At 41.2% G+C, this 23865-nt stretch overlaps 1 protein-coding gene across 7 annotated transcripts in view; it reads right to left on the bottom strand.

The window, feature by feature from the left end:
* WDSUB1 (WD repeat, sterile alpha motif and U-box domain containing 1) overlaps positions 1-23865 on the bottom strand; it is a 60621-nt gene that overhangs the window by 11559 nt on the left and 25197 nt on the right. For all 7 annotated transcript variants that reach the window (XM_039495374.1, XM_039495377.1, XM_039495373.1 and 4 more), the window contains 6 exons: positions 21906-21998; positions 20614-20707; positions 18939-18972; positions 16823-16863; positions 16628-16734; positions 15852-16031 (listed from right to left, as the gene is read on the bottom strand). In XM_039495374.1, coding sequence (XP_039351308.1) covers positions 15852-16031; positions 16628-16734; positions 16823-16863; positions 18939-18972; positions 20614-20707; positions 21906-21998 — 549 coding nt within the window. The remainder of the gene's footprint in view (positions 1-15851; positions 16032-16627; positions 16735-16822; positions 16864-18938; positions 18973-20613; positions 20708-21905; positions 21999-23865) is intronic.

Genomic DNA, 23865 nt, shown 5'->3' with positions numbered 1-23865 from the left:
TGCCATGAGGGCAGGGGACTGGACTCGATGACCTCTCGAGGTCCCTTCCAGTCCTAGAGTCTATGAATCTATGAACCACAGACAGTGCCACCTCTTCTGCTGGCCTCTCCTTGGACAAAGAAGAGAGCTTAATCCCGTTAATAACCATGCAGGTAGAGTCACTGTATGAGGTTCTTAAAACTAGCCCCCTTCCCCCCGCCATGGTTAACTCTTTTTATAGAGATTCATATTGAGTGTGTATACAGCAATTCATGTGATGTATTTCATTAACACCTAAGATTTTCTATTAGTAGTAGTAGTACTATTGTAAAGTCTAGGAGCCCCAGTCATGAACAAGGGCCCATTGTGCTAGGTACTGTACAAACAGAACAAAAAGACAGTCCCTACTCTGAGGAGATTACAATCTAAATATAAGACAAGAGACAACAGATGGATACAGTCTGTCAGGGAAGTACAAGGAAACAATGAGAATACTAGCCAGCATGATAGGCAATGGTTTCAGCACACCAGCGGCCTAAGCATTGTCAAAAAAAATTTGTAGACCTCACAAAAAAGTTTTAAGGAGGGTTTTGACTGAGGATATTGAGTACGTTTTGCTGATATTTATGGAGAGCTTCTCCCAAGTGTGAGGGGCAGCATGGAAGAAAGCACAAAGGAACCTATTTGAACATTTTACAAATGGGCGATGGCATCCTGGGCCAGCTTGTGGTGGGAGTCAACCTGTACTACAGATGCTAAACAACAGGAACCAAGCATTAAATATAAAAAAGAGATAATACAGGAAAGTAGAAACAATTGTATTAATTTTCATGTTTGGCTGAGAGTCAGTTTATTCTCCTTCTGATTTACAAGGAAAGAAAACTAATATAGTGATCTGGGTATTTGCAAACTAGCACAGAACTGCAGTATTGTTATTATACTATATAAAGTACTACATTAAAATTGCATACACTTAGTCCCACTACCAGAACAAAACAGGCTTCATGTAGAAACCTTAGTGAATGAACCAGGAGTATCAAATATATGTTTGATTTAAACCAAAGAAAAGTAGTATCCACAAGGAAAATAATTCTGACAGTATACATGCAGCCTCCTTCCACAGACCTAACACCATTTTATATGAAAAAATAAAGCACTATTCAGACAATTAACTCTTTTTTCATAAATGTATGATCAAAATGTATACTCGTTTAGTCATAGTTGTCCTTTTCTAGTCAAGCACAGTTACAAACTTTGACAGATAATTAGTGCCTGCAATTGGGATTTCTAAGTTACATGAATACATTACTGCAAATTCTCTGCCTGGTTCATATACTGCTTGCTCCACTAAGACTGAAGGTAGATCAGCTCACCGGAGGCAACTGCAAAATCTAACGCTCCCCACAAAAAATCCCCCCCTCCCCATAAATAACTGCTATCCACCACTATGGGAGAGTACTGAATATAGCAAATGATAGTTCTTAGCCTGATATAATTTTCAATCTTTGTTACTGGAGTAAAGGTTTGCTATGCAAACTGTTCAGTCTAACTACTGTACTTTATCTGTAGACTGTCATGCAAAACTATCATGATCTGCCAACATGCTTTTAACACACCAGTGCTTCCTGCTTTACTGTACAATTAATCAACTGTCTCAGACAATGTATGCTAGAGGCTTCAAACTCAGTCACACTGTTGTGGGAGTCATTTTAATCAGAAATGACAGCAGATGCCAGAGAGTAAGAAAAATTAGAAGCAAAATTGCCCCACATTTCTTTAATAAGGTTTATATGACATGTAACACAAGGATGGAAATATGATGATAAACTCCTGTTTATTCTTAGAGGGTCTTTTGCATGTTAATATTGCAATAAGCCTGAAGGTGAATTGGGAATTGACTGAGGAAAAACAACAACAAAGCAAAGCAAAGCAAAACAGTGTTTGTTTGTTTTTTTTACTTCCATACCTGTAAATCAGATTTTTTATAACCATCTTTGTCCAATCTAGAACACACAGACAGGTTTTCCTAAATTCCAGTCATGCAGGATTATGTCATCCCAGTTGCCTCCTCAAAAGCCCTCTCCTAGTTAAGCTCCAATCAAAAAACTTATTGAGCTACCCAAAACATTATTTCTGAAAAACTAGGTTCATAAAAGCCACATTTTCAAGCAGGTATTTGGGATAGATTTCTGTTGAGCTATTCCCAGCCCAGAACCACAGCATTACCATTTGGAATAAATGGTGTATGCGCAACAATTCCCCAAATTTTCAACAGGGGGGGCAAGCTGGAGAAGGACTCAGCCATCCTGGATCCCAAGCACTCAGGATTCATCTTTGGAAAGTCACATTCAAGGAGGCACTAAAATCTACTCTACAGAGCCTGATAAACATATGATGGAGACAGAAGGATGATATTATGGAGACGATTTTGCCACAGTAAAATTACGCAAAATTCACAGAACAGTCAGGAAAATGTACAAAATGAGGGTATGGTCATGGCGGGGCTGATACCGAAGCCTGAGTCCCGCCCAGCCCGGGGCTCAAGCTGAAGAAGTCATGGAGATCTGTTAAAGTCTCTGTAACCAAATCATATCCTTAATTATCCTTAGGTCATTAAATCACTATGCCTCCAACTGAATGAGTTCCAAAAGACTTAGTTGCTATGGACACTTCGTTTACAATGTAAACTTCCTTCATTTTATTTATGAATCAAAAACTACATTAGAAGAACATTAAGGTTGCAAAGTCGAGCACTTAAAAATTAGAAAATGCCAGAATTAAGTTTGTCTGTGCAACCTTCATTTGGTCTCCTTATGTATTTGCATTATATTAGTCTATGATTATATTGTCACAAACTGTTTCTTTCCATAGGATGTAAGTTTTTTGATGTAATTTTCCTAGTTTTTTTAAAAAAAAGGAAACTGAAAAAACTAATTTCATCATGTGATGACATACTCCCATGAATCATAGTGGAATAACTGATAGCAGTAGTAGGCTGTCTTTGTCTACATGGACCAGCAGTAGAGAGAAATGAGATACATACTTTGCAATGGGTTTCACAGATACTTGATAACAGCAGATGAATGTTGAGACTGAGGAATCGTGCTTTCCATTCCAGGCTCTGAAAGGCATGTGCTCTAGAGGCTATGGACCTTTCGGCCCCCCTTCACCTCAAACCTGACCCCTTTCTGCCCCATCCCCTCCCACTTACCCTGTGTGCCAGCCTGTCTCCTCCCCACTCCTGCCCCACAGCTCTTTGGTCTAGTCCCTGTCTCATCGCTTAACTAATCCCAGTCTACCAACCTAACTACCCACCCACCCACACTCGCCCCAGCTCCTCATACCATTCTTCCTTTATGGGCTCCCTGACTTCACTTTCCCTCCACCCCAGTTTCTCATTCTAATCTCTCCCCCCAGGCTCCTCATCTCAATTCTCCACTCTGGCTCCATGTCACAGTCTCCTTGCCTAGAGAGTCACAGTCTCCTTCTCATCCTGTCTCCCAATGCCCCCCAAAACTCCTTGCCTAGCCAGTCCAAGTTTCATTGCTGGATTCCTTATCTCAATATACTCTCTCCATCCCCAGCCCTTCCAGGGTCAGCTCTTACCTACCCCAAATGCAGAGGGGAGAGATAGCTCAGGGGCTTGAGCATTGGCCTGCTAAACCCAGGGTTGTGAGTTCAATCCTAGAAGGGGCCACCTAGGGATCTGGGGCAAAATCAGTACTTGGTCCTGCTAGTGAAGGCAGCGGGCTGTACTTGATGACCTTTCAGGGTCCCTTCCAGCTCTATGAGATAGGGATAGTCCTCCTCCACACTGTCTAGGAACCAGCAATGGAACACTGAGAGCTCAGGAGAGACGACTGAGATCCACAGTGCCATAGCAGCCCACCGTAACTGGAAGCAGCAACTGCAACAAAAGTCCAGCTCAGACCCCTGAAATCCTGGGCTGCAGCATGCTCACTGAGGATGAAATTTTTATAGAATTTACCTGCCATGCACTAACAAGTCTCTGCTGAGCATATGCAAATTTATTTTTTTGAGATAACTTGGCCAAATTTGGGCAATTTTTCATGGGATCACCCATAGGCGTACTCCTGAAACTGAATCAACCCTCCTGCCCAATTTCAAGTCATTGCTTCAAAGCATGGAGGTGCTAGAACAGTGGTTCTCAAACTTTTGTACTGGTGACCCCTTTCACACAGCAAGTCTCGGAGTGCGACTCCCCTTATAAATTAAAAACACTTTTAAAATCTATTTAACACCATTATAAATGCTGGAGGCAAAGCACGGCTTGGGGTGGAGGCTGTAATAACCTCGCGACCCCCTGAGGGGTACCGACCCCCAGGTTGAGAATCCCTGTGCTAAAGTTTCTAAATGGAATGGTTATGAGAAATATTTTAACATGGGCAAAGTATTTTTCCTTAATTGCATTTTTTAGAAATGGCTGAACCATTTTTGCTGAAACTTGGCATGGAAAATTTCAGCCTGAATGATTAAAGTTTGGCAGAGTAATATAAAACTGAAAACAGGTTCTTATGACTGGAAGTGTCAGACAACTTTAAATATATGGTGGCACTATCAACTCTGTCCTATTGACTAACCTAAATTCCTGGGTGCCAGTAATATAAAATGCTGACCAAGTCTGGCATGTGCCAAAGATTAACTGTGCCCAAGGATGGATTCTGGTAAAAGGAGAAAAGGTAAATGTTCTGGTCCTCATGGAACATGGAAAGAATCACTCATCACACCCATTATCACTTTTCCTGGCACCTCAGTGATGAAGGATCAAGTAAGACAGGTATACTCCAAGTGTTCTATCCACAAAATGGAAAAATCCCTGTTTTCCAGACCCTTACTTCCTTTAACTGATTGCAACATTTCTTGAGCTTGCTTCCCCATTGCAAATAGATCCATACTGAAAGAACTCCAAGTCTTGAAAACACAATGAAGAATCCTGGGGTTCAACAATCACTATTGTAGGAGAAAATTCTGGTGACTGGGCCAGTCCACTTTGCTGCTGTTCTCCTGCTAGATGGGTAACACTGGTGGATGAAAAGTCCTTTTTTTTTTTTTTTTAAACCCAGTAAGTAATTTTCATGCCACAGATGCACTTTTGATGCTCCTTATTTTTCCTGCTCAAGATACAAAAACTCCTTTACTGGTTGATATAATGTACCATTCAGGCATAGAAGACATCATCAAGGATTCTTGATCTCAACTGGATGCAAAATCTGTTACCTCAAAACAATCCACAAATTGTACCAACTGGCCAAGGAATGCTACAGTCTAGGAGGCTGAACCCTCAGAGATTTCCTCTGTTTTGAGTTCCAATACCTATAACACCTCTCTGAAGAGGTATTCCAAGTCCTATGAAGGGAAAAGTCTTGGCTGTGCTGGTGGGGGAGGTGTCATCTGAAGCCCTTTTATACTACTTTTCATCAAGATTCACCAGGTTGCTTTTTTCAGCAAAGCAGAACTTGTCTAAACTCTTGGAAAACTGGAGAGAGATAAGGGACTCTGAGGGAAACCATGGCACCAGCACACTTGATTGACCTGTCTACTGGGTGAAACAGCTCTTCTATTCTGGGCTGGTGATGTGAGAAGAATATACTCTTATTCCTGCTATCTTTTTTCTAAGCTTGTCATCATATAGCTGCAATGAACAGGCAACTATGTTTGCAAAAAATTCAATTTTTCTGCACCTTGTTTGAGTATGAGACTATATTTTACTAGAAAACATGTCTGTGATGGTCAGTATCTTGCTGTCCAAAAACTTGTGAAATCTATCACTGTGTTCTTTATATTAGGTTAGATGACAATTAGTCTGGGAACAGAGGCTAGTTCTATTTGCATGGTAATGAAGCACTCTTTCAAAGAGGTGTCAGAAACAATCAGAGGGGCTAATGAAATGTTATGTGAACCTCTGCTGGTTGCCTTCTCTTCGATTAAACGCCTTTGCAGGGAAGCGAAGAAACCCTTTTTATTAAATGCAAATCAGTACTCAAGTAAAGACTAAAGATGTAATAAAGTAACAGAAAACAATATAAGGAAAAATAGCTATATTATATATAGGTTATCCGAATCTGGTAAATGCTGCATTTACAGATCAAAGGGAAGTGGATACCAAGGAGTGGAAAAGGAGACACCCAGCCAACTTGAGATAGGATACACACAGATTTCTAGAGACATGCTTAAACTGTAAATCGGACAGGCTAGGAGAAGTCCTAAAAGCTTTTAGGCTGAGAGAAACTTTCTTTATTTACAATCTATGCAACACTTTTATACTTTGCAATCCAAGTTGTGAGCCTATTGCAGATAAGAAAGAAGAGGTACTTTTATTGTAATTCTGGTTAGATAAAATAAAAAATAAGTAATTATGAATAAATTTTATTTTCTATCCTATGCTAAGTAAATGTGTGGCCTAATGTTCAGAAGTGATGTCAACAGGACTTGTGAGCATACAGCATTTTGGAACATCGAGCCACTGACTCTTATTTAAAGGGATACTATCAACCTGAATTATTTTAAAATTGGCTCATTTTGGAATCATTGGAATTCAAGGACATTGACATGAAGGATCACTTTGTGTTCCAGCCATAATGCTTGGGTTCACAAACCCTCCCGGGACACATTGGTAAAAATCTGGCCCTTTGTGTTCAGAGTTTAATAAAAAAAGCATTAACGTACTCACTGGAATAAAAAATGAGGCATACAGGTGCAAGCCCAGGGAAACACAGGCTAGTGGTTTGAACACTGAATATCTCCTTGGAATGGCAGTGGAATTGAATCTACTGCATAGAGGCTACTGCAGCCCAAAGACACAATCCTAATGCATCCTGCTGTAAGGAGAAGACAGAAAGATCCATGAAGCAGCAGATCTTCTGGCTGTGTCTTCCATGCACTGTCACATACAGAGCTGCTCATAGAGCTCGGCTCCATGCCCACTATCCAAATGTCTCTTTGTATCACTGGTTCTGCTGTTAAGGGGACCTCCACTATTGCAGAGATTGGGGTTGTATTTGCTCCATAAAGTATCACAGACATTTGCAAACAAATAAGAAAATCACTGCGCTTGTCAAAATTTGGGTTTACCAACCTTGAAAGTGTGGCTCAGATATGTGCCTGCATGTTTTAACAGCTCTCTTTGGGGTGCAGTGCTTGTAATATTAAAAAATGACTTTTTTTTTTTTAGGGTCAATGCCTGATTATTCTAACTCAGATATTTAGAATCAATACATTGTTTTTTCTCTGCATCCTATAACCAATCCTTATCACAGGTTCTGCCAAATCAGATTTCATTTTTGTTATTTGTAGATTGTAATAGTTCTCAATGGTGTCATTATAAATCTTAATACTTTCCACAGAGTGTGATGTGTACAGTGGGGCAGTCCTCCTGGAGACTATCATCAATCCCACAGGTTTCAAAATTCACATAACCCTATAGTCAGCATTATCTGATTAGTCTCAGCTGATGAGCACCACAGCACAGTTTTAGGCCATCTCCAACATCTAATAAAATTTATACAGAAATTGATCTTATCTTTTGTTTTTCAGAAACGGTCTTCCATGGGAGAACGGTCTTTTATGGATACCTACTCTCAGAACTTCAAGAGCTAACTGATGACTTCTAGAACCCAATGAGGCAGTTCATGCAATAATGCCTCCTGTGATCTGACATATACTAGTACCTCATTGTAAAATATTTGTTGTGACCTTGTCTATTAGTGTGACACAGTGTACCTCAAAATAATACCCTGTATCTCCGTCTTCACCACTTGTATATGGTTATGATCTATTTGTACAAAGCATGTCTTGTGTGGTATCATTGGAAAAGTTATGGTCTTTTGAACATCACTGTCCTGTTAAAATGTGTGTATCATCACTGTATATGAAGTCCTGAAATTTTGTTGTATGTTTGCTACTGAAACGTGAGTCTGGGCAATGTCCACAGACTGGCTCTTCAGTGGCAACAAAGGGATGACCAACACTCAGCCAGGTGTAAAGCAACCATCACTGACCATTCACTAGCAGTGGAGTTGTTAACAAGAGATTTACAATTCACATGAAAGACAGTTGCTTGAGTACATAAACCATGGAACTGCCTGACCCCATGATGCAGCAAGGACTTTTCCAGTAAAAAGGGTCAAGATATTAAAAGGGGGAACATAGGTCCCTGACCACCTCTCCTTCCCCACCTATTCTGAAGGCAACAAGATTATCAGGAATAAAAAAAAAAAATTGGACTGGGGGGAGTGGTCCTAACTGGAAAAGCTTTCCAGTTAGCATAGACTTCTGTAGGCAATTGGGTAAGAGAAACCTTGTTACTTCACACTTGACTTAGCTTGATAAAGTTGAGGAATTAGACTGCAATTTTACCTTTTATTTCCTTTTGTAACCAATTCTATACCACTTATCGCTTAAAATATATTTTTTCTGTGTTAATATACTTATTTTAATGTTTTCTCTAAGCCAGTGTGCTTTTGACTTAAGTTTGGGGAATCTATTCCGGTTACAAAGGCTGGTGCATATTCATACCCTTTGATGGAATGACAAATTAATGAGCTTACTCTGATCAACGAGGTCTTGAGCAGTGTAAGACGCACATTTCTGGGGTGCCGTGCAAGGCTGGGGCTGAGGGATGGAGGTATGTACATATAGCGCCTTATATGTAATTCAAGAGTGGCCATAGTGCTCTGTTAGTTGTCTGGGTGTGACCTGCATGTTAGAGGCAGGGGTGAATGGGCCAGGTGGCAGCTCACACTGCAAAGCGGGGCATAGGACACACCAGACTGGAGAGTTAAGGGGGCACAATGATTCAACAGTCCAAACTGTACCCTGGGGCATCTCACAATCAGTATATGTATGTAAGAACTTGCAGGGCTAGAATTGGAGACCATGGGGGTTCTGGGCTGCTGACGCCTCCGTGTTGCCATTAGAGGTAGGTGTGCATAGGAGTACCCTGCAAAGCAAGGCCACTCCCAGGTCACTGACTGGCCAATACCAGTATATAAATTAGGAAGCCATGAGGGGGAGCTGTCTGAGCAACAACAAGGCTGCCTACCTGCTTATTTCTGCGACAGACCCTGTTTGCAACAGACCCTAGACTTCAGCCTCTGACCCTGATCTGTCCTTGACTTCGCTATTAGATTGTTGTCTGTAACCTGGCACCCAACCCTGACTTCCTGGTATCCTGACCTGCCTCGACTCTGACCTGCTAGTCCCCAACCCTGACTTCCCAGCTTTCTGACCTTGCATGCCCTGCTATTGTCCCCAATCACAACTCAGCAGCTGACCGGGCACGCCAGACATCCACAGCCCAGGACTGATAGTATGGTACTTCCTCTGGGCAGACTTCTGCAATATAGTTCCCAACTTTATTGGCATAAATCTGTAGGACTGTATACCATGTGCCCTTCTGATTAATAGTTGTAAAAAGTACTTGTACCAAGCAAGCTTCTTCTAATCCCTACTAACAAACTTTAAAAACTAATTTAACATCTATGGCTAAGGGAAAAAATCTAGCAAAAAGCACATTTTTATTTACATTTCTTTCAATTACAGTATTTTTCACCCAAAAAAATTCACAACTAAATCCAGGGGTGCTGACCTCTACATGTTTCAAACACACACAGATTCCCTAGACTGACAGGAAAAAAACAACAAAAATACAGTTCACTGCCTATATTAGCCAGAATCATTGACTACAGTGTGTACATGTCAAGGCCGAATCCCCACTCTGTCTCTGAGTACAAAATCCCCGCAAGGATTTTAAAAATTAATACTGGCCAATCCAGGCTTGTATTAAACTCCCAAGGTTACAGCTTTTCTCTGACCTTCGCTTGGTAAATGCTGCCACCACCCAAATGCAAAATATCCCCTTGGACTCAGGAAGGAGCACTTGGGAATTCCTCCCTATGAGGTACCCTCAAGCCCTCTCATCCCCACTCCGGGGAAGAGCTGAAGAAGAAAACAAAGGGTACGTCTACAGTACGAAATTAATTCGAACTTATTCTATTTGAATTTTCAGAAGCGATTTTATACATTCAGTGTTGTGGCCCCCCCACTAAAGCGCGTGAATTCGGTGGAGTGCATCCACAGTACCGAGGCTAGCATCGAATGTCGGAGCGGTGCACTGTGGGAAGCTATCCCACAGTTCCTGCAGTCCCCGCTGCCCATTGGAATTGTGGGTTAAGCTCCCAGTGCATCATGGGGCAAAAACATTCTCGCAGGTGTTTCTGGGTGTGTGCCGTCACTTGCTCCTCCCTCCGTGAAAGCTACGGCAGACACCATACTGCCAGCAGACGGTGCAATACGTTTCCTGGTACGTTTCCTGGTACTATGAATCCACCTCGCATGTCCTCTCGTCTTTCTATCTACTCTTTTATCTAACCATTTCCCGCCTTTTTTCGGCTACTGTGAACCGAGCAGCACAGCTTCCGCCGCAAACTCTGCTCTCCTGCTCTTGCATCGCTAGCTAGTTTTTCCATGTTGTCTGTCCTGGGCTCGCATGCAAGCTACAGAAGGCAACAATCCCCCGCTGTTTTTCAGCTATTGTGACCTCAGCCGCACAGCTTCCGTTGCTTTTTCTATGTTGTCGGTCCTGGGCTCCCATGGAAGCTACAGATGGCAACAATTCCCCGACGTTTTTCGGCCATCGTGACCTGAGCCGCAGAGTTTCCGCCGCAAACTCTGCTCTCCCGCTCTTGCAGCTCTAGCGAGCTTCCTGACTCTGTGAAAGCTACAGAAGACAACTATTTACCGCCTTTTATCAGCCATCTTGAACCGAACAGGCCTCCTACATTTCACGCCCTTTTTCCAGGATTACTTGTGCAGGTGCCATAGCTCGCCAATCATGAAGCCTGCTCAGATCTCCGCTGCAGTTTTGACCATTGTAAATACCTCACACATTATCCTGCAGTACGTGCAGTACCTACAAAACCGGGCGAGGAAGCGACGACTGCGCGATTACTATACTGATGAGGACATGGACACAGATGTTCCTAGAAGCACGGCATGTGGCGATTGGGAGATCATGGTGGCATTGGACCAGGTTCATGCCGTGGAACGCCGATTCTGGGCCCGGGAAACAAGCACAGACTGATGGGACCACATAGTGTTGCAGGTCTGGATGATTCCCAGTGGCTGCGAAACTTTTGTATGCACAGGGCCACTTTCATGGAACTTTGTGACTTGCTGTCCCCTGCCCTGACGTGCAAAGACACCAAAATGAGAGCAGCCCTCACAGTTGAGAAGCGAGTGGCCATAGCACTGTGGAAGCTTGCAATGCCCGACAGCTACTGGTCAGTCGGGAATCAGTTTGGAGTGGGCAAATCTACTGTGGGGGCTGCTGTGCTGCAAGTAGCCAATGCAATCATTGACCTATCAAGGGTAATGACTTTGGGAAATGTGCAGACCATTGTGGATGGCTTTAATGCGCTGGGGTTCCCTAACTGCGGCAGGGCGATAGATGAAACACACATCCCTATCTTGGCCCCAGCACACCGAGTTATATACTCAACTCGGTGTGCTAGTACATACACCGAGGCGGCTAGTACATACACCACAAGGGGTACTTTTCCATGGTGCTGCAAGCACTGGTGGATCACAAAGGACGTTTCACCGACATCAACGTGAGATGGCAGGGAACGGTGCATGACAGTCACATCTTCAGGAACTCTCGTCTGTTTGAACAGCTGCAGGAAGGGACTTACTTCCCAGACTAGAAAATTACTGTTGGGGACTTTGAAATGCCTATAGTTATCCTTGGGGACCCAGCCTACCTCTTAATGCCATGGCTCATGAAGCCATACACAGGCACCCTGGACAGTAGTAAGGAGCAGTTCAACTATAGGCTGAGCAAGAGCAGAATGGTAGTAGAATGTGCTTTTGGACATTTGAAAGCGCGCTGGCGCAGTTTACTGACTCGGTTAGATCTCAGCACAACCAATATTCCAATTGTAATTACTGCTTGTTGTGTGCTCCACAATATCTGAGAGTAAGGGGGAGACATTTATGGTAGGGTGGGAGGTTGAGGCAACTCGCCTGGCAGCCAATTTTGCACAGCCAGACAACAGGGCGATTAGAAGAGCGCAGCAGGGCGTACTGCACATCAGAGAAGCTTTGAAAGCCAGTTTCATGACTGGCCAGGGTACGGTATGACAGCTGTGTTTGTTTCTCTTGAAGTTACCTGCCCCCTATATATATATATATATATATGAGAAAGGCAATAAAGTCAAAATTGTTTAAAAACATGTTCTTTATTATTTGTTGCACAAACATTGAGAGAAATTTGAAGGTAGACCGAGGAGGAGGGGGTATTGGGTTAGGGAGGTGGAGGAGGAGGAAAGGACAAGTCCAGAAACCAAATCAAAAGTTCGCATATGCCAACTTTTTGCTGCTTGGGCGATCCTCTGGGGTTAAGTGTGTTGGTACCCGTAGCCTCTCCCCTCCTGTTCTTGGGCGTTTGGGTGAGGAGGCTATGGAACTTGGGGAGGAGGGAGGATGGTTATACAGGGGCTGCCGCGGCAGTTTGCGGTCTTGCTGCCTTTCCCACATTAGATCCACCATACAGTGGAGCATGTCAGTTTGCTCCCCCATGAGCTTGACCATAGCGTCCTGCCTGCTCTCATCACGCGCATTCCTCCTCTCTTCGTGTTCCTGTAATGCTTTACGGGACTCCACAATTGTTTGCCTCCATGAATTCAGCTGGGCCCTATCGGTGCTGGAGGACTGCATGAGCTCAGTGAACATGTCGTCCCGAGTTCGTTTTTTCCACCTTCTAATCTGGACCAGCCTCTGGGACGGAGTAGATAGGGGCCGCATTGAAACATTTGCACCTGCGGGAGGAGAAAAAGGGAGGGCAGTATTTTAAAAGATACATTTCAGAGAACAAAGGGGGCACTTTGGTGTGAGTAAGCCATCACACACGGCCGGGGAATAGAATTCAGCCTAGTGACATGTGAGGTTCTGCTTCTTCTACATTCATTTCAATACTTTCAAAGTGCTGGGCCCCCTTTCCCATAGCAAGCAATACCTGGTGGGTTTGCCATATAAAAGGAGGGCCTGTGGACGCTCTCGGACGATCATTTTACACAATACCCACCCCACCCCCCACACCCACTGCGTGGCTCCGATGAGGCTCTGAGCAGGGATGAGCCCTTTAAACTAAACGTGAACAGCCCAGCGCGGCTGGGTTCCCCCACCCCACCCCCACTGCGTGGCTCCGATCAGGCTCTCACTCACCAGAAGTACCTTTTCCAGGGTCATGGTCCAGAAGCCCTCCTTGGGAGTTGAGGGAGGCTATTGGTTCCAGCATTAAGAATAGTTCCTGGCTAGAAGGGAAAACATATTCCCCACTTGCCACCTGTGCACTGTACTCCTCCTCCTCTTCGGCCTCGCTCTGTGCAACTCCCCACTGGCAGGTGTCCACGGACAGTGGTGGGGTAGGGGTGGCGTCACCCCCCATAATTGCATGCAGCTCACGGTAGAAGCGGAATGTATGGGGCTGTGACCCAGAGCGCCCATTCGCCTCCCTGGCTTTTTGGTATGCTTGCCTGAGCTCCATGATTTTTGTATGACACTACTCTGTGCCCCTGGAGTAGTCTCTTTCCATCCATGGCCCTGGAGACTTTAGCGTATGTATTTGCGCTCCTTTTTTTGGAATGTAGTTCTGCCATAACAGACTCGTCTCCCCAACATGTGATGAGATCCAGTACCTCCCGTTCGGACCATGCTGGAGCTCGTCTGCGAATCTGGGACTGCGTGATCTCCTGTGATAGTGGACTGTGCTGATGGTCACCTATGCTGATGGTGACCGAACAGGAAATAAAATTCAAAAGTTCCCGGGGCTTTTCCTGCCCACCTGGCTAGTGCATTGGAATTGAGAGTGTTGTCCAGAGCGGTCACAAGGGAGTATTCTGGGATAGCTCCCAGAGGCCAATAATGTCGAATTGCATCCACAATACCTTTAACCCGGGATTGAGATCTCGATTTAAGCACTACTCCACTTGCCGAGGTGGAGTACAGAAATCAGATTAAAGAGCCCTTTAAATTGAAAAAAACAGTTTGGTCGCATGGACGGAATAGGTTTTTTTTTTAAATTAATTTGGCTAATTCTGAAACAACAGACTAGTGTAGACCAGGTCAAAGGAAATTAGTTGTTGCTACCAGCTAATAAAACAACATGCACAAACCTCTTAGGACACCAAAAATTCAATCCTGTTCTTAAAAAAGGTAAAATTTATTAAAAACAAAACAAAAAAAATTACAAAAATTAAGCATCAAGATATCTCTCTTGAGGTTCAGCTTAAAGGTGACAAGCAAAACAAAAGCATCTGGGGTTAGCCCAGAGAAGATCCACTAGCCAAAATAAAGAAATAAACCTAATCGCGTCTATTTAAACATGCCCTGTTCAATGATTTCTTCTAGGTATGGAAGATTATTTTTTATACCTGGTTCAGCCTTACACAGCATTCCTGCATATAGCATTGCTGCTCCGTATCGCCTTCTCCGGAGAACGACAGACAAAGGGAAAGTTTCTTTCCCAATTTAAAAAAGTTCTAGCCTTCCCATTGGCTCTTTTGGTTAGGTGCCCATTTTTAATTTTTTTTTTTAAACCTGGGGGACTATTTAACCCTTTGCACAGTAGAGAACAGCTACCACAAGGGATTTTACAGCTAACTGGCTGGCTGGGTGTCCATCAAAGGGAGCTACCCCCCACCCCCTTCATTTATCACAACATCTATGTGTGTAAGGAAACTGAAATTACTTTCTTCCACCTTATAGATATCAGAGCTGAAAATTATAGAACAGGAAACTTAGTCCACTCCCTGCAAATGCAAGATTGTTGTACCTTTCTTGTCTTTAGAGATGGGAAAACTTCAAAAAAACAAGTATTTTGGATGAACAGAGTATCAATAGTATTTGGCTATGTACTGTATTTAACAGGAAAAAAAAATAGAGTGGCAGAATAACTGTAAACTTAAAGGAAAGTGTAGTAAGAGGAGGGCCTGAGATATAAACCTTGGTATCAGAGGCCCAGTATGGGGCCTAAGGCCTAAACTAAAGTAATGGTCAAGACTTTGCTAACATAAAGCAAAGTTGAGCTGTGAGCCAGAGGCAGGCCCTGCTCACAGAAGCTGGCAAGGAAAGGGCTGATGCTGCAAAAAGAGACATACCTCAAAGGTACTAGACACCAGATATCAGAACATTTGCATACTTGTACATTCCACATGGATAACAAGGTACAGGCTGACCCATCCCAATGACAGGGCCAAAAGGGTAATATGATGGATAGAGTTGTTTTGTTTGAACCAACATGTACAAGGTGAGAGGCGGCACCTTGCTATGTAGTGGAGTTGTACCTTGCTACGTAGAAGGGTTGCACCTCAATACATCAGGAGTGATGTGTAACTTGTTTGTACCTGTGTATAAGAATGCATCCGTGCGGCCGTGTCTTTGTCTGGCCTAGGGAGCAGTGGAAAGTCCCGCCACTAACTGAGCTGGTCCATTGTCAGGGAGCACAAAAGTACTAGCTGGCAGCACCTTGGACTTCTATGCCTAGGAGCTGGAGATTGTGCTTCTCTTCGACAGTAAACCTGGCCTGGGTGCCTTCGTACCTTACTAGAGTCTGTGGTCATTGGGGATTCTCTCGGGGTCTGCTGGGTCAGCTATCTGCGCAGAGCTGGGGCAGCACACAGAGGGAACACACACAAGCGGCCGAATGATATCAACATTGACTAGAACAGAGCACCACACCAGGAGCGTCTGACGACAGAGAGGGTATACCTACATGGAATTTCTGACCTTCTTCCACCCTAAAGTTCCTAAATTCCTATCAAAGGTTACAATTTTACTTGCCTTTACATTCTTACCAATTTTTAAGTCGTTAGACAGACTGTGTTTTGTAAGACTCAGCAGCTCTTTGCCATCAATGTTATTCATCTTGAAAATCCCAACAAGGTCTTTTAAACCTTGTGCACAAAGCCAAACTGAGACCTCTTCCTCTGACCAGTTCTCAATAGACATCTTAGGTTCATCTTCCAGGCCACTTCCTTGGGAAACAAGTAGAGAAGGGAAATTTCAGATAAGAAATAAGAAAAACAGAACTGCTTTTGTGCACTGAAAGTTGCTCTTGGTATACCTTTGTAACATAGCTTTTATGGGCTAGAATGTTTATTTCCTGACTTATTTTTGTCTATACTAATTAGCAAATAATTTTTTGTTCCTATCGACAACTATGCTTGCAATTAACTTGTATTTTCTGTTTCTCATATTATTTGTGTACAAGTGGCATTGGCAAAGTCTGTGCTGCTCTGGGAATATTATTTGTCAGTTAAGTGCTGCCCAGAGAGTAAGAAAAAGGGATGCAAGAGAACACACTCCTTTTGTTTAGGTGTAAAATTTCCTTAAAGAAGGAGTGGTACATTTAAAAGATTTTTTTTCCTTCTTTCTTTTCCAACATACGGGACATTTCCCAATAGTAAATAACAATTTTAAGGAAGGTCAAATGTTGGGCCTATATTATTTAAGATTACACAATGAGCACATACTAGGGTAAAGCAGTCTGTATAGCTTCTCCCAATGGGTTTACAACTATATTATACTGGAAGTATAAAAAGAGTGGGTTAAAAAAAATGCATGTATTTACCTGCAAAATGTTGCTTTGGATCAAATTGCCAGATATTCACAGTTTTATCCATTGAACCTGTTGCAAGTAATGGAATATCTGGTGCAAAGGCACAAGTTGTAACATATCTAGAAACAAAAACAATTCAATAATTGAAATTTAAAATCACACATTAAATACTTCCTTGGTTAATATAGGATTATGCTGATTTCACACCTGGTATGCTGAGTTAAAGTGTGCAGGATGCTCCCAGTTTTCTGCAAACAAAAAGTATTGCATTTGTTAGGTCAAACAGAAATAATAATCACAATTAATCATTGTTATTTATATTGCAATTTTTAATTCAAAGCACTTTACAAAGGTCGAGAAGCATAATGATTTCAGTTCTGAAGATGGTGTAACTGAGGCACAAAGAGGGTAAATAATGTGCCAAAAGTCACATAGCAAGTCAGCATCAGACCTGAGAATAAAACTCAAATCTCCTGACTTGCAGCCCCATGTTCAATCCAACAGACCACACAGCTGTCACTCAATGTACCTGGCAGACAGAAAAATAATATATTCAACTGACAGTTCTAAAATTCCGCATGGGCTGATTACTCATCTGGATAAAAAAAAAATTTCTTCCAAAATACTAGAATTAAGAACGTATCAGAGTGAACTGGTAACTGAATCTCAAATAGAATTCAAGTGCGACCTTTAAATAAAAAAACAGGGCCTGTAACATCACAAGGATTACGCAAGTGCGGTTTGCATATGTGGCCACTAGATGCTGCCATTCACAAAAACAAATCTTAACTATTCCAATCCTTTAAAATAATGTTTAAGAGTTTCTCTTTAGTGTAGCACATGATTCCTTTGACAGACATTGTCAGAATTAAAAACACAAGTTATTCTAATTGACCTGTCAACTTTCCTGTTTTTCCTCTCATACTTCTGAACTGTCCCTCATGAGGGATATGTCCCTTATGTTAAACTGAAATTTATCTCCATCTGATCCAGACCTATTGTTCTTTCACTGATATTACTATAAAGTAGATCAGAATTATTTCCCATAATGTTTAAACAAGAACCCAAGGTTACAAAAAATGTTCTGTCAAATAATTTCTTCCCTGTCACGTTCAGTATTAAACTTCATGCATTACTATTTTTTGTATCCCTCATTTTGTTATTGTCTCATATTTGTATGCAGAAGATTGAGGGGCTGTTTTTCTATATGCCTCTTAACTATGTTTCCATAAACTCAGAAGATTCTGAGAACATGAAAGCAGCAAAATAGTCTCATGGTTGTGCCACTGGTATTCACCTTTATTCAGCTCTCACAATTTAGCTGAGAATTATCTCCCAATTAACATTATAGGACTAAACAGAACAGTGGAACAAATAATTTATTTCTTGACGTAGTCAGCAATCGTGCTTTTTTTAAAAAATATATATAAAGTGTAACTTAAAGAAAGCAATGAATGTTTTTAAACCTCACTATAAATCAATATTGACACTGATGAAGAAAAAGAAAATCCAATCCATCCCAGCCTGGTTACCCCAATTTATCCAATGAGGCCAAGGTCAGCTGGGACATCTCCTTGCAGAGGTCTCATGAGGCAAATGCCAAGAGCTCTTCTCCTCCCTAAACCAAGTATGGCTCAATTTTATACAGGCTATATGACTGGTTGGACACACTCTCTGACTCTGATTTGCTGGGAGGCTGGAGATGCCTTCCTCATCACCTTTAGGCTGCTGTCACAGTAAGCATAGAGTCCAAAAAGTATTTCAGCAGCAGTCAGTGCCCAGAGAAGGCCTGGCATGATCCAGCCCCAGAGGCATAGTGATTTGTCAACCATCACATAGGAAGTCTAAGAACCAGAACTCGCATCTCCCAGTGGTGACCTCTACTCCGATATAACGCTGTCCTCGGGAGCCTAAACATCTTACCGCGTTATAGGTGAAACCGTGTTATATCGAACTCGCTTTGATCTGCCGGAGTGCGCAGCCCCACTCCCCCGGAGCACGGCTTTACTGCATTATATCCACATTCATGTTATATCGGGTCACATTATATTGGGGTAGAGGTGTACACACATATACAGTCGTGTGATTCTGTTGTACAGTACCAAGATAAGAAAAGAATAAAGTGTAGAAAAAGGTGGCGAGAGAGTGTCTCTGTACTTTGATATGGACGAACTCCTTCCTTGCTCCTACTCCAAAAAAATACACACTAAAGATTTCAGGTCATATTTGCTACTCTTCTATCTTGAGAAGACAACATTTCAGGTGAAAGGATACAAACTAAAAAAAAATTCAGTAAAACAATCTTGAATTATGCAATACTTACAGTGTCATGTATTATGATGGATTTGTCCACAGATCTTTTAAAAAAACACATTAAATTAAATGATGGCATGGAAAGAGATGAGAAAACGAACTGTTATAATTAAAAGCTATGGAGCAAATCTTGTTTGTTTAGACTTTCCTTGTGGACAAAAATGTTGACGTAGCAACCCTCTTCACTGAAATCTAGAGGTAGGGCCTGAACACCTCTACAGCAGCTTGAGGTATAGCCTAGCAGGAAGAGTAGTGGCTGAAGCCCACAGCTCCTCTAATTCCAATAGGTTTCTGAGGCAGTGCATCTGTGTAGTACATAAATCCACTGGCCATGCTATCACCACACCGGCAGCTCATTCACATTTGTCCCCTCAATGCTCCAGTACAGGGAATAGCTGCAAAGGTGGGCTCAGCCATGTGTGGACACTGTGAAAACTGACTGAGTGGGCGCTCCTACCCAGGAGTACTGGAACAATTTTTGTAGTGGGGGTGCTGAGAGCCACTGAATCAAACTGTGATGGATATATGATTTATATGATGGAAACCGCCTCAAGTCAGGGGGGGCAGCGGCACTCCCAGCATCCTTAGTTCCAGCACCTATGCTCCTATCCTCCAAGTATTTCTGCTTCAATGAATATCTGCAAAGCAGACTAGAGGAAGTGGCTCAATACAGAATGTAAAATACTCCATAGTTAAAATATCATTATTTTTAATAAGATAATCCAAATACAAAGAGTTACATGTTTATTTTCAGCAACTACAGTTCTTCCTGAAATATGTATGGAGTACAGACTGGATGCCAACCTCAAGAGATCAAAAATCATGAATCAGACCCTCAAAAATCATGCAACTGGCCCAAAACCTGGCCCAAAAAAATTACAACATTTTTTTTTTAAATCATATCAACTCCTACGTGTTAGTCTGTCTTCTGACTTTCCCCTCTATTCCACTGTCAGTGTGTGTGTGTGATAATTTCTGGTTGAAAAGTCAGTCTTTAAGGCATACAAAAATGTCTGCCTGAAATATTTATAAGCACATACATTTTTTAAAATTGCAAATAGATTTGTGCATGGAACACTAGCATTTGTACATACAAACTGTGGATTTGTACATGTATCTACAAGTTTTATACATATATAATAAATTAGAGTTTTTGTGATGTGTCCATAAATATTAGTGGTAAATTTTTGGAAAAGTACAGAAATCTGGCACCAGAAATAAACACTTTGCATGTGTTCCCCCCCACCCCAAAATAAGAGAGTGAATTCCTTTGGGTAGTTAAATGTTACACATCTTATTCCAACAGATTCTAGAACATCATTAAAATACATACAACACTTTCAAACTGTGTGTGCATGTGTAGGTATATACATTTTACAAAGTCAATATTTTAAAACAGTGATTGTTTTTTTAAAGTTCTAAGCCACTGTTTATATTATCTTCATGTAATAATGTAGATAAGTGTCCAGAAAAGCTTTTCATACACCAAAGCTGAAATTGAGTTCTCCCCACTCCAACACTCTCATCCTATTCCTTAGTAATTTTTCAATTAACTGAGAATTAACTTCAGTGCTTAAAAACAAAACCAACTCTATTTCCACTTCAGAAGGGGGAGATAAATGTTTACCTAAGCACAGCCATCTTCTGTAAAATTTAAACAACTAAAATAAAATGAAACTGCTTACCCTGAGACTAGCATCTGCCCATCATAGGAAAATGCGCAAGCCAGGACTGGGGCAGAGTGTCCATTCAATGTGCATTCATATTTTAATTCACAACCTACAAATACAATTAGCAAAAAGCAGAACATGATTTTTCTAAACTTGTTAACCAATCAATGTTTTGATTTATTACTTTAAAAGGACTGAAAACTTGGGAGCTTGATATAGTGTAATCAAGTGAGGCCAGATGTCAATAGCATAAAAGACAGCAGTGATTAATGGGGCATAGGGACACCCCCCAACCACACCCTCTGTTCTTTGGCCAGGCCCCTTGTGCCATAGTGTGCAAGAAGGGTTGACATAGAAGCAAGTATTATGGCTCTACTCTGCTTAGAATTCCTGGATAAACTGGCTTTGTGGCTGTTTTGTGCCACCAAAGCAGGCTCATGGATCTGGCCTCATACCATAATGTATGCACAGAAGGGGTAATTAGGATTGCATGGGCAACCTTATCTTTAGTATTTCCTCACTTCTGCTGCTTCACTTTGAAATCTTAACATTCTTTTAAAATAGGTTTTTGTATGGAATATATAATTATATTCCTATACAGTTAAATATCTACACATACATACAGCCCACATATGTACAGAACACACAAAGAAAAGAGGAGGGAAGGTTTTTTCCCCCCTTTATTGAAAATGGTTTTGAAGCTTTCAGTCCCACTTCTACTGCACTGGTACCTAAATCACAAAGCCACCCCCCATAGCAGAAATATTTGTTGCAGTTTTAGCAGATGTCACAGATTTAATGGACAAATGAGTCACTCCTAGTTATGGTCAACTTTAGCTCAAGCCTGGGGTAATTTTAATACCATCACCGTCTGCACTGTACCTCTTTGGGAGGGATAAAGAGAGGACTCTGGTCTCCAAGCATGTCAACCGAGCACCTTTCAACAGTTCTACACTCAAACAAATTATTGGTAGCTTCCAACAAATAAAAAATACTCTCACATAATAAAATGTGTAACATAATAATGTACCAACGATTCTGTGGATTTGTAACATACTGTAACTGATTACTGTACGTCAGTTAAAAACTTTAATAAATAAAGAAGTTAAGCAAAGCTTGATCCTGCACAGTGCTGAACCCTCTGACTCCACTCTAGCAAAGCACTTAAGCAGCTTCACTTTAAAAGCATGTGATTAGTCTCACTAACTTTGTATCTATAACCTTGATAGATATTAGCTCATTAGCACTAAATTGTAACTAAATAGTTATTAATTTTGAGTAAAAAAGAAAAGTATTGCTATACATACCTAAGAGATCAGCAAGTGAAATAAGCCAAAGCTTGATCTGGTTATCCTGACCACAAGATGCCATTCGGAAGTATCTAGATCCTTGTTCTCCCCCTGATAAAATGAAAATGTTTTAAAGGGGATCAGAAGCACTGAAAAAAATGTGACAGACCAGTACGTTAGGTTACAATTCTAACATTTCAATTTGAAAATTAGCTTCCACATTCCTAATACCTTTTTAAAGTGTTGATAAAATACTTATACAAATTAATGGTATGATTTTGCAATCCAGTTAAATCGTATAGCAGATATCACATTCAAATTTTGTTTAATGAATCGTATAGGTGGAAGAAATCTAAAACTAAGCAGTTGTGACAATAAAAATGAGATAGCAGTCAAAGCTAAAGACTTACCACCAGCCATACAAGATAGTTTAATTTCTCCCCTCTCCACCTCCCATGCTAAGTGGAGCTACAGTGCAGGAAAGCATCTGGCCAATTATTTAAAGTTTTTTAAAAAGTCTATTTTGTGGTGTTATGACAACAACAAAAAGATGGCTTTGATGTATATTTGGCCTGATTTATTTACAAAGTATTTAACAGCCCTACAGAAAATATATATATATTTTCCTCCCTTGGTTTTCACACCTCAACTGCTAGAACAGGGCCTCATTCTCCCTGATTGAACTAACCTCGTTATCTCTAGCTTGCTTCTTGCTTGCATATATAAACCTGCCCCTGGAAATTTCCACCACTTGCATCTGAAGAAGTGGGTATTCACCCACGAAAGCTCATGCTGCAGAACGTCTGTTAGTCTATAAGGTGCCACAGGATTCTTTGTTGCTTTTATATATATATATTATTTCATTTACAGTAGACCCAAATTTGTAATTCACACACTAAAAACAATTTCAGTTCCAATTTTACAGCAAAGACTTAAGTGCAGAATGCTGTTTGCTAGATCCCTTTTCTAAGACTTAGTAACTTTTACAATATATGCTACATATAAACTAAAAAAATATATTGTTATAAGATAAATACTATGAGGTATAATCATAATTAAATCTAAAATACACTCATCAAATAAATGACTAAAGCACCTTTGGTAATGCATTTTCTAGAATGGTCAGGCTAAACTCTCTCATATAGAGAGATTAGGGCACTGGACCAGATGGCCGTTTGAGGTCCCTTTCAGTTCTACACTTCTATGATAATCTAAGTAAAATATCTACTAAGAAGGATACCATATAACAAGGGGACCATGAAGAGCATGGTCCTTAAAGATAGAAATGTAGATTTTCAAATTAAATGTACAGTGAATACAAAGAAGTAAAAACATTAAACAAATCTTGCATTTTTTCTAGTGTGCTTATTCACAAAATTCAGTAATTCACAAAGGGCCTACCAGTCATTAGTACAAAATAGCAGGGTTCTGCTGTATTTGAAAAATGTGATTTATACAGAAGTTAGAGGTCTAAAAACAGATTCTACTGTCAATTTACTGTGATGATATAATTTTATGACAAACCTGGCAATACAAAACTGTGGAGTTGTTTTTTGTTTTGCAAAAGATACTCTGTACAGTCATAGTTGCCAGTCTTGTTTTCCTTAGTTTTTGTTTTTCCTTCCTCCTACTACTCAAATTATTGACTACTTGAAGGTGGGTTGATCAAAATGGATAATAAAGGTTGTTTCTTTTTTGTGTTGGATGAAGCGGGAGAGCCTTTAAACATGGTTGTATGCATGTTCTCTCCAGGTCAGCAGTTCTCAAACTTTAAAACCTAACGTACACCATGTAAAATTCAAGAGTACTTCACATATTTTCGTAACTGTAATCAGTTTAGTTATAATGTGTTCATATTCTGATAAATGAACCCATGAACCTGACTGCAAAACCAGTACCAGTTTCAGAAAAGCTGTTCTAGTCATTACAGATAAGAGACAATTAAAACAATGCACATGAAAGAAGTTTGCCTGTTTAA

The sequence above is a fragment of the Mauremys reevesii genome, linkage group 11, assembly GCF_016161935.1.
Source record: "Mauremys reevesii isolate NIE-2019 linkage group 11, ASM1616193v1, whole genome shotgun sequence".
Taxonomy (NCBI): Eukaryota; Metazoa; Chordata; order Testudines; family Geoemydidae; genus Mauremys; species Mauremys reevesii.
Note: the sequence above shows the minus strand (reverse complement) of the source record. Positions and strands in the feature narration are given on the sequence as shown.